The 18,688-nt window shown below is 40.4% G+C and overlaps 2 protein-coding genes and 1 pseudogene across 2 annotated transcripts; all 3 read right to left on the bottom strand.

Moving 5' to 3' along the window:
* Positions 1–7,077: 7,077 nt before the first annotated feature.
* Positions 7,078–8,252, bottom strand: LOC144666653 (octopamine receptor beta-1R-like). Its single transcript, XM_078528045.1, has one exon. The coding sequence runs from the start codon at positions 8,206–8,208 to the stop codon at positions 7,078–7,080; it is 1,131 nt and encodes a 376-aa protein (XP_078384171.1). The 5' UTR covers positions 8,209–8,252.
* A 240-nt stretch (positions 8,253–8,492) lies between these two features.
* LOC144666652 (uncharacterized) lies at positions 8,493–10,543 on the bottom strand (annotated as a pseudogene).
* A 4,840-nt stretch (positions 10,544–15,383) lies between these two features.
* On the bottom strand, positions 15,384–17,993 carry LOC144666899 (octopamine receptor beta-1R-like). The gene has a single exon (XM_078528336.1). It carries the CDS (start codon positions 16,850–16,852, stop codon positions 15,725–15,727), a length of 1,128 nt encoding a protein of 375 aa, XP_078384462.1. The 5' UTR covers positions 16,853–17,993; the 3' UTR covers positions 15,384–15,724.
* Positions 17,994–18,688: the final 695 nt, after the last annotated feature.

Here is an 18,688-nt window from a genome sequence, read left to right as displayed (position 1 = left end):
AACCTTTCCACGCAAATTTATAAAGCTTAGTATGGAGCCGCCATAACTGTGTCCTGTCGAGGGACACAGTAATGGCCGCCGTGATGTCAGAGAAACCATCTGGAACTCAATTCTGTTTACAACAGCGGCCATCCTTGGCTTAAGAGCTAGTACACTTTCAAATAAACACCACTTATTATATCTGAAATGTTCATTCTGCACAAAGTGTTTTTTCAAACAAAACAGCTTTGTCACGGCACTCAGCTTGATGTCACATACGACGGAGAACTCAAATATTCAAAATGCTCTGTTTTAAAAACGAATGACACTATCGATCTGGAAACTTGCCAAAATATATATTTTTAGTTTATCTTTCGTGTAATGACAACGAAAATTTAGCAGGCCTAGTGAATTTTGATTTCAGAATTTTATGACGTAACATGAAAACCAAGAATAACGACAACTTTCATTTTTCAGGCTGAATGTGTTCTTATATAAATGGTACTTTATTTCCTAAAATCAGGCCTGGGTGTTCTTAATCCACTTGTTCTTATACGCGGGTTTTTACTGTATTGACGTTTTGAAATTAATCTGCTCTAGCCTAAATCCACAGCCGTCTCACAGTACTAGTTTTGAGTAAAACATGAAGAAAACGAGACCAGTACCGTTATCATTGTAAAGAAAACAAATTTTATTCCATTACAAGATGAGACAAGATGGAAATATACAACATTTCTGCTCTTTTTCAGAATCATAATCATGTAATACTAAATTTTTCAAGTAGGCAGCTAATGTAGCAATGTACAGGCAAACTGACGATATTACGTAATAAGAAGAAAGAAAAAGATCTAATTCTTTAGAGAGTTTGATGCCTCCATTACAGCTTGGCTAAACGGAAACGCTATTTGCAACCAGTTGTCGTAAAGGCCAATGACCTCAGTTGTTCTAGACTGCGGTAGTCTTTCGTTTGCTCTAAAATCCGTGAAACGAAAGCGAAATAGCGAGCGACATCGAGCGCGATATTCGAAGGCGAGTAGCGGCCTTCTCCTATTGTTTTCTATTTAAACAGAGTGTTTCTGTCTATGAACTGTCCGCTCTTCGATTTTCGAGGGCTAATATGCTACTTTTAAGAACATCAAAATTCCATGGGGCAACTATCAGACCAATAGTTCAGAAAAAATAACTATTAGACTTTCGTCTTTATTGTTCACTACTAACTTTTCTACCGAAAGCCCATTCAATAACGAGCTTTTTGAAAAACATTTTTAACTCTTTAGGGTGAAATGTGAAAAAATATAAAATGCATATCAATCGCTTTTTTGTCTAGGCCCGTTTGTTTTCAAAAACTTTTCACGAACGAGTACTATCTATCCGGGTATAGTTGCCCCGCGGAAATTTGATGTTCTTAAAACAAATATTAGCCCGAGAAGCGAAGCTTCGAGGGCTAATATGCTAGTTTTAAGAACATCAAATTCCCGCGGGGCGACTATCAGCCGATAGTTCCTCGACAGAAACACTCTATTGTTAAAATAGTGCCCTCAGCGGATGAACACTATCGCGTCATGTGATCAATTTAAACCAATTAGAATCGGAGAAAATTTAGTGGTGAACTATAAAGGCTGATAGTGTCTCTCCACTTATGAACCCTATCGCGTCACGTGATCAAACTAAACCAAACAGGATCGGAGAAAATTTGGTGGTGAACTACCTTACATCGCTGATAGAACACGTTCGCGGGCTCGTAAAAGGGACACTTATTCTTGATTTTTGGCTTAAAAGTACATAAAATTGTAGGTTTTGAACTGCAATCCTTTAGAGTTATAAGTAACAATTACACTACATGACCTCGTTTTCTGTGAGCGATTGTCAACTCGGCTGCGCTTTGTTGTTTACTCGCTCATAGAAAACGAGGGCGAGTAGTCTAATTTTTAAATGTAACTTTTGTTTTTACAATGTTGAAAATTACCTTCACAACCTCAAAAAAATGGTTTACATATCAAGAGAATAATATATTGTTAGGTTAGACAAGCCGATAGTTGTAGCTGCTCCTAAACTTTGGAACAAATTGAGAAATAGAACGGTACACCTCTTAATATCAATATTTTCGCTGAAGTGCTTACAATATAACAGATATGTACAATTTTTCTTAATGTTTTACATAGCAAAACAGTCACCGGTGCATACCTGTGCGGTGGACCTTATTGTGACGTTTCATTTGAGCTGGGTTTAGTCATTCGGTGATTTCTGGAATCGGAGAAAGGCGACTCCTCTGGAAAATCACTTCAGATCGTCCTGTGTTACCAGGAAACCTTTCATCGTAACCCTGGGCTTCCTGTGGTGCTGTTGGTCTTGCCATGGTGGTTTCTGTTCCGATGCTGGCTCTTAATGTGAAGTTGTTCAGACCATTCTCATTACTGATGGTGTTGTTAAGGCTTCCAAAGACTCCCATCCGCCTGAACACATTCTTTACCGCGGCTCGAAAGTCTCTTTTACGGATGGAATAGATGATGGGATTGCACAGGGCACTCGAGTGAAAGATAGTACTTGTACCAAGTACGAGTTTAGCTGGAACGTCAAGATTTTTCAACTGACGACAGATTCCTACGATCCAAGCGGGAAGAAAGCACGCCATAAACGCCGCGATGATAATGCAAACATCGACAGCTGCCTTCCGTTCGCTCCTTCTCCTTGACATTTCTTGCAACTGGTTTGCAGACATATCAGAACCGTCAAGGCTTCCGACTTGTACTGGATTTTGCTGCAGCGCTTTTGCCGTCTTATAGACCAACCAGTTGAGGAGCAAGATTATCAGGAAGGGAATAACGAAGCTGAGAACGGTAAAAAACACTATGATCCCTGCAGCAAAATCATGGTGAACTGCCAGTTGTTCGCAAGTGAACACTTCTGGATTGTAGACGTACTGTCCCCGACCAACGAACGGACCGATGGACAACGGAATCGGTGCTACCCAGATGAAAATCATTAACACCACTCTGCTCTTGGTAATCGTACCATCGTACGTCATAGGGGATTTGACGATGGCGCTGTATCGCTCGTAAGACACGGCTATCAGATGAAGAACTGTGTTAAGGTAGAAGTACAGCACAAAGAACGGATTGAGATGACACATTGTTTGGCCGTACAGCCATCTTTCTTGTGCTGTGCTGGCGATGAGGAATGTGTTTACGAGAACTAAAAAGAGAAAGTCTGACACTGCAAGGCTGGCGAGTAGAATATATCGCATCACGTGAAATCTTTTTTCCAAGGCGACCGTCACTATTACCAGCAAATTCATGGGAAGACCGATCACGTCCAGAAGACCACGAAACCCTGCAATGACCTGCGGAAAAACCATTTTTAAATCAAATTCGCAGCGACAAGTGTCCCGCTCTCTTTCACGACTGTTTCTGCAGCCGAAAAGTATCGAGTTTTGCTCTTTAAAGAGTAATTTCCGTGCTGTGTTAGCCTGCGTGCAGACGGTTCTTATGTTCCTGTTTGCTTCTAAAGGAGACGGCTGTGCGCAGGTGAACGTTCTGTACATCAATAGTCTTTTTCAAAAAATTTAAGGTGTAAATTGGAATCTAAGAATAAACCGATATGGAAACGGTTTTACTTTCAGTTTGTGAGAAATTACAAAAGATAATCAAAAGGACTTTAGTTCTGGAACATTTTTTAATTTCCTGAGCTCGGGAGAAGTTTTTCTAAGGTGATAATGATTTCCCGTCGAGTGTTTTCTGCGTTGAAATCGTGCGTTACAAATCTCTTGTTCCAAGAATCGCGAGAGAAATATGTTGAATAACTATGCTGCCTTTTGACATTTTGCTGCAGATTTTGTTAGTAATCTTATGGTAAAAGTAAAAGGCAAGTCACAACTCTAAGGTCTACTATGATATATTATAACTTTATCTTGGCTCGAGGATGAGAGATGGATAAACAATTCTATTGTTTCATTTCATTTAGACTCGGAACCATAAGCGTTTGTTAGAATTTGAATGTATCGAAATCAGCCTATTCAGCTGAAAAGAATGACTTTGAGTATAGCTTGCAATCTAACCTGATTTCAGCCGTCTTCTCTTTTTTTTCAATTTCTTGTGTTTAATTTCATTCCCCTCAGATTCCGAACATTTTTTTAAAAAAATATTTTTTTAAAGAGAAATAAGTGTTAGAATTTAAATGTATAGAGATTAGCCTTTTCAAGAAGAATGAATTCCATGTTTGGTAAAGGAAAATGACATCTGCAAAAAACATAAATGTGTTGTTCTTGACATGCAGTCTGTATAATAATGGAAACTAAAGTCTTTGAACTGACGCCAAACATTTGAAACACAATGATTAAAACTCGAGAAAAGTCGGCACGAACGAAACTTTTAGATTGACCTCAAATGTGTATGTACAAAACCCGAGATTAGAACAAATATCCACGAGCTAAATTCTGTTTGAAAACCCCAAAAAAAAGTTTAAAAAAGCTTCTCAAAAGAACAGGTGGCTTCAAAAGTTGAAAATCAAATTTCTGAAAACAGTGTGAATACATGCCACTGCTGCAAGTTAAGGAGAAGAAACAAAATCATCGGCTCGAGGCATGTCCTTATGAAGCGCATAATATATATATATAGAGAGAGAATCGATATTTTGAAATTGGAAATAAAAGGTTTATTGCTTGAAAAACGATTGTTAAGGTTCGGTACTCACTTGCTTTCAGAACTGTTTCTGAACTATAGGTCAGTGCTCTCATTTTCAAAACATCTTATTTTAGGTGTAAATTGGTAAAATAAGAATCGGAAGCCGCACAGGGAAACGGTTTCACTTTCAGTTTGTGTGGAATCACAAAAGACTTTGAAAGGACTTCAGCTCTCGAACAATGTTTAATTCCCTGAGTCCGGGAGAAGTTTTTCCAAAGTAATAATGATTTCCCGTCAAAGGTTTTCTAAGTTGAAAACATATCGTGGCACAAAAGTCTCTGGTTCAAAGAATCATCAGCAAAATGTTTTAAATTAATATATAGATTTAGCCAAGCCTAGCGGAGCTCCGCACATATTTTGCTAGTTCGTTAAAATCTATGGAAATACTGATTGAAAATACTGTCATTGAAGTTAGTTAAACATAACTTCTCAAAATCGTTGACTCGAATCCCAGAAATTCCGCTTACAGCCTGATCAGCGGCCAGCTTAAAAAAATACACGACGTCGATAAGTTGTACACCTGAGCCCTCGATATGGTCATGTGATACTGGTCAGCTGTAAATTAACCATAGCAATATCAAAGATACAAGCTTAGGGATACAAAGAGAAGGCATTCACTTCCCCATCCGGTTGCTTGGACTCCTCACTCCCCTCCCCCTGAATCCGTAAGGTCAGTCATACGCTTACGTCATGACCAAAATTTCTCGGCATGATAGAGTTGTCCATTTCAGTCGAGGGAACAAGTGCCAGTTGATACATGGTGACATCACTTCTCCGAGAAGTGACTGAGCCCGCGGTTTTCGTCCCAGAAGTTGCTAAGCAACCTGACGATTTGTACACGCAATTGCTTTCGGAGTACTCGTGAGCGCTCGCGCTAGTTTTTGATTGGATGAATAATTCGAAAACTATTCGAGTGCTTCAACGAAGATTTGCCAAAAGCGGCACTTATTCCCCCGACTGATTTCGCTTAGGTGTGTATACTCCGCTCGCGCGCGCCATCGGCGCGTGCGGGGATTCTGCTACCATGCAGTACTCCAATTACCATGCAACAATACTGGTCAATACTTCAAAACAAGATTAGCTAATTTGAACCAAGTTTACCTTCTTTTCTCCACATTCTTTGTTTGACCCATTCAGTTCCCATCAATTTAATTGCAGCCTGTTGTTTTAATACTTTTTAAATTTTAAATTTTTAATTAGCAGGACCCCGTTGATAACAGTACGCATGTACTGAAGGGTTATCCTGGATAAACATTCGCTTATTATTATTATTGTTATTATTAGCTGCGGAGGATTCTATTGTGGTTTCGTGAACTGGCCCACAAGAAAACGTGCTAACTAACTTGAAAAATGAATTTCGATCCGAGATTTAGTTTAGATTTAGTTTTCCTTCGTTGAAATGGGAAGCTGAGTTTGACATCGTAAAAATAAACACATCTTTGAGAAGGTAAACTCTCTAAAGCAACTCTTGGCTTACAAGGAGGTAGAAATCCTTCACTAATTTCTGGATACCGGGGATCGATTCGGACAGACAAAAGAGAAGCTCTCAGACAGGACTGAACTGAACTTCTCACGTAGTTTATATATCCCTCTTCTCGGAATAAATCAAATCACAAATACACAGCCTCTACAGTTATATACTTCAGACGGTTGATAAATTATTGCATCAGCTAAATAAACAGTTATCACAGTGGAAACTACAAATGAACAAAATCAGTGAAATAAGGTAAAGTTACAGCACCCGAACTATACGTGTTTCTATAAAAAAAATCACGGACGAGTACTTTCTATCCGGGTATTTTCTTCGGCCGGGAACTATGGGCTGATTGTGTCTCTCTGCTAATAAACCATATCGCGTCACGTGATCAATCTAAACCAATCAGGATCTTAAAAAAGATTGATGGTGAACTACCTTGAATCGCTGATAGAACACGATCGCACGCTCGTATAAGGGACACTTATTATTGAATTTTGGCTTAAAAGTACATAAAATTGCAGGTTTTGAACTGTAATCCTTTAAATTTATGAGTAACTACTATTATAAAACAATTACACTACATGACCTCGTTTTCTATGAGCGATGGTCAACTCGGCTGCGCTTCGTTGTCTATTCGCTCAAAGAAAACGAGGTCGAGTAGTTTAATAGTAAAATGTAACTTTTCTTTTTACAATGTTGAGGAGTACCTTCACAGCTTAAAAAAAACGGTTTACATACCAAGAGAATAATATATGGCTAGGTTAGACTAGCTGATAAAACCAGCTACAATATTTCTAAATATCAATATTTTCGCTGAATTAAGTGCTAACAATATAACAGACACGGAAATTTTTTTTTCTTATATAATATTTTACATAGAAACAGTCACCCATGCATACCTGTGCGATGGAACCTTATTGCGATGTTTCATATAAGCTGGGCTCAGTCATATTCAGTGATCTCTGGAATCAGAGAAAGGCGACTTCTTGGGAAGGTCAATTCCGTTCGTCCTGTGCTACCAGGAAATCTTTCATCATAACCCTGGATTGCCTGTGGTGCAGTTGGTCTTGCTGTGGAGGTTTCTGTGCTGAGGTTGGCTCTGAATGCGAAGTTGTTCATACCAATCTCGTTATTGCTAGTGTCGTTAGGGCTTCTACAGACTCCCATCCGCCTGAACATAGTCTTTACCCCGGCTCGAAAGTCTCGTTTCCGGACGGAGTAGATAATCGGATTGCATATGGAGCTAGCGTGAAAGATAGCATTGGTACCAAGTACGAGCTTGGCTGGCACGTCGAGATTCTTCAATTGACGGCAGATTCCTACAATCCAAGCGGGAAGAAAGCACACCAAAAACGTCGTGATGATAATGCAAACATCGACAGCTGCCTTTCGTTCGCTCCTACTCCTTGACATCTCTTGCAACTGGGTTGCAGACATATCAGAACCGTCAAGATGTCCGACCTGTACCACGTTTTGCTGCAGCGCGTTTGCCGTCTTATAGACCAACCAGTTGAGGAGCAAGATTATCAGGAAGGGAACAACGAAGCTGAGAACGGTAAAAAAAACTATGATCCCTGCAGCAAAATCACGGTGAACTGCCAGTTGTTCGCAAGTGAACACTTCTGGATTGTAGACATACTGCCCCCAACCGACGAACGGACCGATGGACAACGGGATCGGTGCTACCCAGATGAAAATCATTAACACCACTCTGCTCTTGGTAATCGTACCATCGTACGTCATAGGGGATTTGACGATGGCGCTGTATCGCTCGTAAGACACGGCTATCAGATGAAGAACTGTGTTAAGGTAGAAGTATAGCATAAAGAAGGGATTGAGATAACACATTGTTTGGCCGTACAGCCATCTTTCTTGTGCGGTGCTGGCAATGCGGAATGAGTTTGCGAGAACTAAAAAGAGAAAGTCTGACGCTGCGAGGCTGGCGAGCAGAATATACCGCATCACATGAAATCTTCTTTCCAAGGCGACCGTCATTACTACCAGTAAATTCATGGGAAGACCGATCACGTCCATAAGAGCACGAAACCCTGCAATGACCTGCGGAAAAACCATTTTTAAATGGAAATCACAATCGCTCGCTTTCAGGACAGTTTCTGCTGCCGACAAGTCTCGGTTTTTTTGCCTTTTGAATAGTTATTTCCTTCTTGTTGCGTGTCGCCAGTTATGTAAATTGGAAAACAATGAAGAACCCGATATGGAAACACTTTTTCTTTCTGTTTGTGAGGAATTACAAAAGATACTCAAAGGACTTCAGTTCTCAAACAACCATGAAAAATTCCAGAGATCAAATGGAAATTATTTTAAGAATAACAAGTCAGTTGTTATTTCATACAAAAGGTACTTTTTTTGTACATATTAAATGAGCCTTTGTAAGGTGTGAACTGTATGTTTACGAACAAATGTGAATTTCAATTCACATTTATTTTCACATTTTTTCTTTCACATTTTCAGGAATTTTAATTCCTGAGCTATATGCTTCGCGTCAAGTTCCACCTAAATAGGTCAGAACTAAAATCGAAATAATTTTAGTATAATATTTTCCCTTACCCCTGATTTGCGAAATCAAAAACACATGATTACTTTTCAAGGCATAATCTTCGTGAAGTATATCAAACAAACGCACAGATGTTACAATAAATTTTATTGGATATGCTATATATAAAAAGTCAAACTAATTAGGGAACAGTTAAGTTTTCATTGGCTTGAAATTTTCTATGCCAAGCAAGACGTCAAGTGGTACTTTACAAGAACACTGAACACGTATTGGCAATTGGCGTCGTGGGTGCAATTTTCACGTGGTGTATCGTTATAATAGGTAACAGCTGTAAGCCAATCAAAACACACGTAGCAGGCATCTTCAGTTATTTCAGTCACAAGAATATCTGTCGTTAAACTATTCACACAGGGATCAAGTTTTCAGCTCCTCGACATTTTGTGTTTGGGAAAATATATCAAACGACATATGTTTTCTTACGAGAAATTAACAAGGTAGGCGTTTCAAAGAAGCTTCATCATTAAGCATTTGTGAAAAACGTGAAGTAATTTTAAATGTCGAAATGAGCGCCGAAAATTGATCCTCTATACGTCGCCTTAAAAAAAAACATGCAATGGTTAAAAACAAATTGACTTGTCTTTGGTTTTGACCAAATTTAGAAGTAACGGTACTTAAAAAGAGTTTTAAAAAACCCGTGATAAATGATTGAGGCCATCCGAGACTAGGCTAGGCTGCTTTATAGAAGGAGAGCGCTAAATCGAATTATTTCGGTACGGCATCTGGATTACAGTTTGTCAATGCTTTGACTCTCTCTATCAGAAAGAACTTAAACATGACAAAGTTGAACTTATTATCGAGTTCTCTCCCGTGGAGTTTAAAAGGATGAATAAACAAATACTCATCGTTCGTGAAGAAAAGATGCCAGAAAACCCTGCTATCAGAAGCCCGAGCTCCACCTTTATAATATCGGATATAGCGGCCAGGGAGGCGACCTATGTCCTCTTTTCGTTCCAGAAAACGATTTATAGTCGGTACAGCAATTTCCAGGAAGACCTTTTGTTTATAAAACGTTTTTGAAAGAATTGAAAACGCTGTGGCGTGCGTTTGAGGAATGTTAAAAAACGTCCGAGCGAATGGCAAAGCATTGCAGTGTTCCATCACCGTTCTTTAAAAGAGTATTTAAAAGATGAGCTCCGTTAGGTTTGTTCTCCGCTAAGGTCATTTTCGCTACATCTTCGCAAGCTCTTCGGCAATTATTCAAGCCGTAATAGGTCTTCCACCAAGGCCATTCTGAGCTCACAGGGCCTGTAACAGACTTAGAGGAAATCAAACTGGACGATTCCCAAGTCTTTTCCTGATCAAAATCCGGGAAGTTCCAATATTTCAGGATGACGTCATCATTGCTGTAGAAATATCCCTTATATCCCGGATGTTCCCGTATTGCTCTGCCAAGGCACTCGTATCCCAGGTAACCGCGAATGATGTCGACCGTGACTATCCCTGGGCGCGAGGTATTGTCAGGCGGACCGCAGAATAACAGATTAGGGAAGGCAGGTTTATACAAAGCAACCAGATGAGGTATACTGTCATAGAATGGATAATTGTAGACAATAACAAGTAAGATGTCTTTGAAGGCGTCCTTCAAACAAGGCCTGGAAGCTTCTTTGTTAAGCTGACGGCTTCTTTTTGGAAGGTTTGTGTTTATAAAATGGTAACCAGGAGATTTTTTGACACCAACATTTCTTGTTAAAGTGAAGCCTTAAAAAATAAAAAGCAAGCAAAACGTTATGCATCCATTAGGTGAATATAAAGAAACAGTGTAAATCATAAATTGCTCTGGAAAGCTCACCCACTGAAACAAAACAAGCAACTTAGCAACCTACGTTGCGCCATTTTGTTAAAATGAGCCGATCGGAGCGCGTCCTTGACTCGCTAAAAATTTAAGTTGAATATGTTTTATACAGCGCCCGCAGAATGCCAATCCATCATGACGCTCCTTGAAAAAGTTTTAAATTGGTTCAATAGTTCAAACAACACTAGCTGTACGCCCTCCAAGATGTAAAGGCTATTTGGAGTAGTGGACGGTACAGGACACAAACGAAATATTTTAAAGCTCAGTACTACAACACTTCAACAATTGCTATTACAGTAATGGAATGAAAAAAATGCCTTAGTAATCATTGATAATTGTCTTGATATTAGTGGTTACCATACCAACAGTATAACCTGTTAAGACCATTAATTTTTGCCTTCAGCGCCAATAACTCAAAACTGAGCTCGGTGACCCTATTTTTTATTATTGAGTTATGATCCGCATGTCAGGATACAACTTTCGGCAAAGCTAAAAAATTCTATCAGAGGGGTTTAGAGCCAACTTAATACTTTGAAAATTTAAGTTTTCAAAATATTAAGGCAGCTCCCAAGGTCTGGAAAATACCGAAAACCGTCATCAGCCACATTCAAGGTTCTGACACACGAAGAGACATGTAGCAAGGACATGTCGCAGGGACACAAACGAGAAAATGTTATAAGGACATGTTGCAGCAACACCTACCCTCGTGCAATATTTCAATGACACTGCTGAGGCTTCTGAAACTTTTATTGGATCGTGTGGCGGCAACATGTCCCTACTCAGGCTTAATATACATGATGGCATTTCATCACAAGGGCCAAAAGTCTTCATTTTGAATTCCCCATAAGGGGGGGGGGGGGGGGGCAAGTTGGGATTTTGTCCCTGCTACGTGTCCCTTTACAGGAGCAGAGGAATGAGACGTCATTGGATCGGTCGCGTGCTACCAGAGAAACCACTAACATCGCTAAAGTCGCTCTCAAGTAATGGATACCAGAGGGTAAAAGGAAAAGAGGCCGTCCCAAATCCACCTGGAGAAGAACTGCAGAAGCAGCACTTTAGGTTCTGAACCTAACTGGGGGCACGCCTCACGGCTTGCAGTAGACCGACAGGAATAGAGAAAGCTTGTTCATACCCTGTGCAACACTTAGCGACTTTATTAGGGGGTGTGCGAGGGAGAGAATTCTCCCTTCCTTTTTCTCTCCCCCGTTTATGCGCCTGCTATATAGGCAGGCTACTTGGCGTCTAAAGGATGATAAAATGACGTGTCAATTCGTGTGCGCGCAACATTTCTTGTGACAGTCCCGAAGTATACCATTGGATTGAAATCACAAACGGTACAATTTTATACGCAATTTTGCAGCGTGTATGCGGGCCTTTAAATTGATCGCCCTGTTGTGTAATTTTATATACTGTATACTATTTTTCGATTAAACGCCCCCCGGCGTTTATTTTAAACTTGGCCTGGTGGACAAGGCGCTCATTTGACTGCTGCAATTGTTTGGAGTCAGGTGATTATTAGGGAAGTTTGTTTTCAATATTTTTGACATACATGAACCTTGTCATTATTCCTACAGTTTAGAGTAGTTTTCAATTGAGTGTCGTAAAACCAAAACCAAAGTAATTACTCTGGCCAATCACAAAGAACGCAGACAATCTAGTGAACCAATCAAAACTCGAAGCAAATACATGTAGCCGACACGAAGCGCGGGAAAACCTGCGCGAGCGAGACACGATTGGTTTTGGTTTAAGTTCTGATTGGCTGAGAAAGTGGCGAGAGATTTTTAAACGAATCACTAAGCGTAGCAATGTAAAACCAAAGTAAACGCAAATTACTTTCGACAATCAAGTGAAAACCGCTCTATTATACATCCGTAATCACCTTGCTTTTACGGGATGGGGAGATTGGCCCCATGCCCAACCCCCCAACCTGGAAGAACGGGGTTTTTCTGTAGCGGTGTCCTTCCCTTAGTCACAGGTACTAGCTCGCCTTTCGCCATTGCCTTATAGCTACACTGTATTACCAGGGTCACCAAACGTGGAGATGTGACATATGACTTGCAGGCAGAACCTTTTTGAGACGGTAGGCATTTCTCGGCACTTTTGAGAGTTCAGTAGCTCTCACTGGGACCTGTTACCAGCCTTTGATCTCCTGACCCTGTCCCCCACCGGGGACAAGGAATTAAGCTTATTAGTAAATACTCAAACAGTGGATAGCGTTTTTGGCGCGCGCTGATTGGCTACTCAAACTCGGAATATCCTTTGCTTTTCACCTCCGAGCAACTCGCGCGCGAAAACTGTGCACTTGAACGGAATAAACTAGTCCAAAAACCATCCTTTCGGGCTATTTTATCTCACTGTTCGCGTATATACTAAAACAACTATTCACCTCAGTGTCAGTGGCTAGTGCTGGATACATGTATTTAACTCGCCGCTTCGCGGCTCGGTAAATATCCACCACTAGCCACCTCCACGTCGGTGAATAGTTGTTAATTATTCCTCGAATAAATGCTTGAGTGGGGTATTTACAACTTTAACTTGGAAACGTGGCGTTCCTGACCCGGCGTTAAATCGAGAAAATGCGGTAGAGCGGTCTGGCCCGATTTCTCGAACCTTAAAGAGAACTTTGAGTAGTCACACACTAGGGTTTCATCCACAGAATTAAGTTGACACCGTTGACTGTGTTTCCAATAACAACAACAACAACAAAACTCGAACGGAGGTCACTCATTTTAGATGTAAACACCGCAAGCCGTGCCAAGCCCCTAAACAGAACAACGACCACTCGGTCACATTTACAGTATCACCCCCCCCCCCCCCCGCCCACTTATTCATCTTAGTCCCAATCTTAGAATATCATGATCTCTCCATACAAATTTCCATACATTTCTTTTATTGTTACTTGTGTCAACTGTCTGCTTCACAATGTATCGATGTTGACAGGAGAATTTAGATGTTGGTCACTTTTGGAATTTTAAGGGTTAACGAAGTATGAAGGCGTGAAAGATTGTTTAAAAAAAAACTGTATAAATCTAATGAAGTAATATAAATAAAACGATGTTTTAAGTTACTGTTAAAAGGGCGTTTTTTCTGTTGTAAGAGTTAATTTGCCTAGTTCCTAGGCCTCTATCTGCGTTGCGGTCAACCCGTTTCGGGTCACGTGGTACGTCACCGAAACGAGTAGTGACGTCAGCAATACCGTGAAGGCCTGGGAAAAAAGCCGTACATGAACTAGGCAGAGTTAATCAATTGACCTCTTTAGCTTCGTTTGTTTGTTGTCCCATTGTATACCATGTGATGCTACCCATGAGAATTATTTCTTTCAAATTCGCACAAATTCACGTGGAAATAAATGAAAAATTTCCAGAAAGACCAAGGAACAATTCTCTGGAGGGCATCACATGATCTACAATGGCAACATACGTAGCTAAAGAGGTCTATTGCTGAGCACATCAGTCGCAAAGAAACTTCAAAAAATATTGAAGATGTTGTCAAAACTGATCAAGTAAAAGGCTACAAACGCTCGCCGTCTTTTTGCGTCAAAAGACGTCAAATCAGTGCCACAACTTATTTACTTGGTGTTACATCAGGACAATATAGCAGAAGCTTCTGAATATAGTTGATGAATTTCTTTATTCCCTTTACCTGTCTGCTTCACAATGTATCGATGTTGACAGGAGAATTTAGATGTTGGTCACTTGGAATTTTTAAGGTTAACGTAGTATGAAGGCGTGAAAGATTGTTTACAAAAAGCTGTATGAATCTATTAAACTAATATAAATAAAACGATGTTTACGTTATTGCTAAAGGGCCGTGTTTACTGTTGTAATAGTTAATTTGCCTAGTTTCTAAGCCTCTATTTCGTTGCGCTTAACCCGTGGTACGAGCGAATACGTCACCGAAACGTGTAGTGACGTCAGCAATACCGTGAAGGCCTGGAAAAAAGCCGTACAGGAACTAGGCAAAGAGTTAATCATATGCTGAGCACATCAGCCCCAAAGAAACCTAAAAAAGTATTGGAGATGTCAAAACTGATCAAATAAAAGGCTACACACGCATGCCATCATATTGCGTCAAAAGACGTCAAATCAGTGCCATAACAACTATAGTTATTAACCTCGTTCCCAGGGTGCACAGTTCGCGAAAAAAACAAAAGATGCTACGTCAGCAGGTAACTAAAGATTATTTTTTCTTCGTCCTCCAATTTGATGTAAGGGCACCCACGGGGTAAAATAACAGAGATTAGCCAATATAAAAACAAAGTCATGGCAAATAATGGCAGAATGTTTTAACTGTGGAAGATTTTTTTTTTGTGGTTTGGTTAACTTGGACACAAGAAACGTTCCAACAAACTCTTAACTTGACAAAATGAATTTCGATACAATATTTGGTTTAGTTTTGTTACGCTCAGATTTGTAGGAACGGGAAGGTAAACTTGACGAGCAAAAAAGCACGGACACGATTTGGGAGGGAGTTCACTCTAAGCAACTCTTGGCTTTCAGGGGCGTAGGCATTCGTCACTAATTTCTGGATACCGGCAGGGACAGGCGGAGCATTCTTCCAATTGGGGGTGGGGGGGAGGGGGGGGGGGCTGACTAGTGTCTTGATGTGGGGGGGGGGGGCGCTCAAGAGACCCTTCTCTTAGTAAGTCGTTATTTTTCCGCAATATTGGGGTTGGGGGCTTAAGCGCCCACCCCTCTCCCAAGCTCCGCCGTCTTTGACCGGGGATCGATTTGGAATATTCGGAGATCCAAAAAACCTCTCACACAGAGCTGAACTAGTAACACAGTTTATTCATCTTCTCGGCATAAATCAAATCACAGTTACAGTTTTAACATTAATTCTTCTGACGATTGACTGTTGCACGAAATAACAAATGAACAAAATCCGCAAAATAAGGCAAAGGTTACAGCGCGTGAACCAGACATGTTTCTATAGTTGCCACTTGAATTTTAGAAATGTCGGTAAAAGAAAATATAACTTATACTTTTGTCACGTCAATACTAAGTAAAGAGGTAAACTTTGAAATTTCTGGTTGTCAGTAATTCACCGACTCTTTTGGCTTTTACTGAACATTACAGCATCACTCTACAACTCAATATTTTCACTGAAGTGCGAACAATGTAACGGACAATTACTTCCTTGACATTTTACATAGAAACAGTCACCCGTCCATACCTGTGCGGTGGGACCTTATTGTGCTGTTTCGTTTAAACTGGGCTCAGTCATTCAGTGATCTCTGGAATCGGAGAAACGTGAGTTTTCGGGAGAGGAAATTCAGTTCTTTCTGTGCTGCCATAAAATCTTTCACCCTGATCCTGGGTTGCCTGTGGTGCTGTTGGTCTTGCAGCGGAGGTTCCTGTGCCTAGGATGGCTCTGAATGCAAAGTTGTTCATGCCAATCTCGTCATTGTTGGTGTCGTTAGTGTTTCCAAAGACTCCCATCCGCCTGAGCACATTCCTTACCCCGGCTCTAAATTCCCGTTTCCGGATGGAATAGATGATGGGGTTGCACAGGGCACTTTCGTGAAATATAGCATTGGTGCCAAGTACAAGCTTGGCTGGAATGTCGAGATTCTTGAAGTGACGGCAGATTCCTACAATCCAAGCGGGAAGAAAGCACACCATAAACGCCGCGATGATAATGCAGACATCGACAGCTGCCTTCCGTTCGCTCCTTCTCCTTGACATTTCTTGCAACTGGTTTTCAGGCATTTCAGAACCCGCTAGGTCCCCCACTTGCACTTCGTTTCGTTGCAGAGCTTTTGCTGCCTTGAAGACTGACCAGTTCAGGAACACGGTTATCAGAAGAGGCACTACGAGGGTGAGAATGGCCAAGAACGCTGTGTTCCTTGCAGCATCATAACTTTGAACTGCCCACTTCTGTTCGCAAGAGAAGACTTCTGGATTGTAGACATACTGCCCCAAACCGACGAAAGGACCGATGGACAACGGGATCGGTGCTACCCAGATGAAAATCATTAACACCACTCTGCTCTTGGTAATCGTACCATCGTACGTCATCGGGGATTTGACGATGGCGCTGTATCGCTCGTAAGACACAGCTATCAGATGAAGAACTGTGTTAATGTAAAAGTATAACACAAAGAACGGATTGAGATTACACATTGTTTTGCCGTACAGCCATCTTTCTTGTGCAGTGCTGGCGATGAGAAATGAGTTTGCGAGAACTAAAAAGAGAACGTCTGACGCTGCGAGACTGGCGAGTAAAATATATCGCATCACGTGAAATCTTCTTTCCAAGACGATAGTCAGTATAACCAGTAGATTCATGGGAAGACCGATCAGGTCCAGAAGACCACGAAACCCTGCAATGACCTGCGGGAAAACCATTCTAAGACCGATATCGCAACGAGAAATGCCTTGCTTGCTTTCCGTGCAAGACTGTTTTTTCAGACGAAAAGTTTCGGGTTTTGCTTTTAATTAGCGATTTCCTGCTCGAAGTACTGACTGAAAGTACGTCATTGCTCTTTATTTATTGTATTGAAATTATTTACTTGTAGTCTGTGAGGAATCACAAAAGATACTCGTTAGCTAGGACTTTATTCCTCGAGCATTGTGTACAATTTCGTGAGCTTAGGGAGAAGTATTTGTAAAGTGATAATTATGAGTCCCCGACAAATGATTTTAGCGTTAAATCCGGTGCGGTTATCTCTGGGTGAAAACGTTAAAACAAACTATGTTGAACAACTATGCTGTCCAGTTTTATTTCATTTCGCTGTTTGTTTGAGATATATTTGAAATGTAATGCTACACTGTAATATAAAAAGTAATGGCAAACTTTGTAATGGCAAAGTTATATGTAATACATTATTGAAAGTTTATGTTTGTCGAAGCTAAGAGTTACGTAATCTATTTTTCACTTATGTTAATTTTTCCGCCGGAGCTCAAAGAGGCTCATTGTAAGCTGTAAAGATTTCCTTTCAAAAGTTTTGGGCGTTAACCTCAAGGCTGCACATCAAAACCCTTTGATTGAAAGCATGAGCGCAATATATTAAACAAGTACACAGTATTTTGATTTTGCTGTGGATTATTTTGGTAAGTCGTAACTTTTAGGCTGGTAACTAAAGGTAAGTCATACCTTTTAGGCCTATTTCTATAGTACAATTTCTTTGTTTTATTTCCCTTAACTCGAAACCAAGTCAGGTAAGGATTTTGATATGTCAATTTAAGATTGAAGGATCGTTTTAAGTATCTTGCGTTTTGGTGTACGCGTCGAACGCAAAGAGCGCACGAAAAGTGTATTCTGTCTGCGAAAACGCTAATGTGTTCTTCACAAGAAGCTGCGCCATTAAGCTTTTGTATAGGATGAGACACAAAGCCTTAAACATAACACTAAACATTAAATCGAATCATCTGAAACATAGTTTTTCCACTTTTCTTCTGTAAACAGTGAAGCTAAAAACTGCAGGAAAAACTATATAAACATTAAAAGTTACCACGAAGTCTAGAATTGCGATTATAAAAAACCTGAGCTTTGGCGGATTTCACATTTACGGGCTCTATTCTATTTTAAACAGTTCCATTTAAATAAGAAAAAATCTATGGAGTAGTCTCTCACTGGCAGATGGTTTCAAAAATTAAAATCATCTTTCTCCTATTAACAATGTCAATTCATTGCCCAGTTGCCTGGCTACGAGAATATGAAGAAAATCTTGAAATGCTCTCTTGATGCAGCACCGGCAACTGAACTGGAGAAATTAGAAGTGAAAAGCTTTGAGTTTTAAAAGTGGGGAAACTAGGGGACATATATTGATGCTTTGAAATGATCTGCTCTAGCCTAAATCCATAGCCGTCTCACAGTACTACAACCCCAGACAAAAATCCTGGGAAGTTTGCCCTTTGTGCCTCCCCTCCCCTATTCAATGTTAAGCGAAAAGCGACCTTACACTCACAAGGTTGTGAAATGAGGACCAACATTGATATGGGGGGGGCGGGGGGATCTTACAGCAGTACAGGAATAGGGATTGCTAAATTGAATTCGAAACTCTCTCTAATCCGGAATGTTTTTACAACCTTCCCAACTCTGTTTGTCCTGGGTTGTAGTTTTGAGTAAAACATAAAGAAAACGAGACCAGGTAACGTTATCATTGTGAATTAAACCAAGTTTTGTTTTTTAACATGATGTGACGAGATGGAAATATACAACATTTCGGTTTTATTTCAGAA

The sequence above is a fragment of the Oculina patagonica genome, chromosome 9 (genome assembly GCF_052425735.1).
Source record: "Oculina patagonica isolate OP01 chromosome 9, crgOcupat, whole genome shotgun sequence".
NCBI lineage: Eukaryota > Metazoa > Cnidaria > Anthozoa > Scleractinia > Oculinidae > Oculina > Oculina patagonica.
This window is presented reverse-complemented; position numbering and strand designations above follow the sequence as displayed.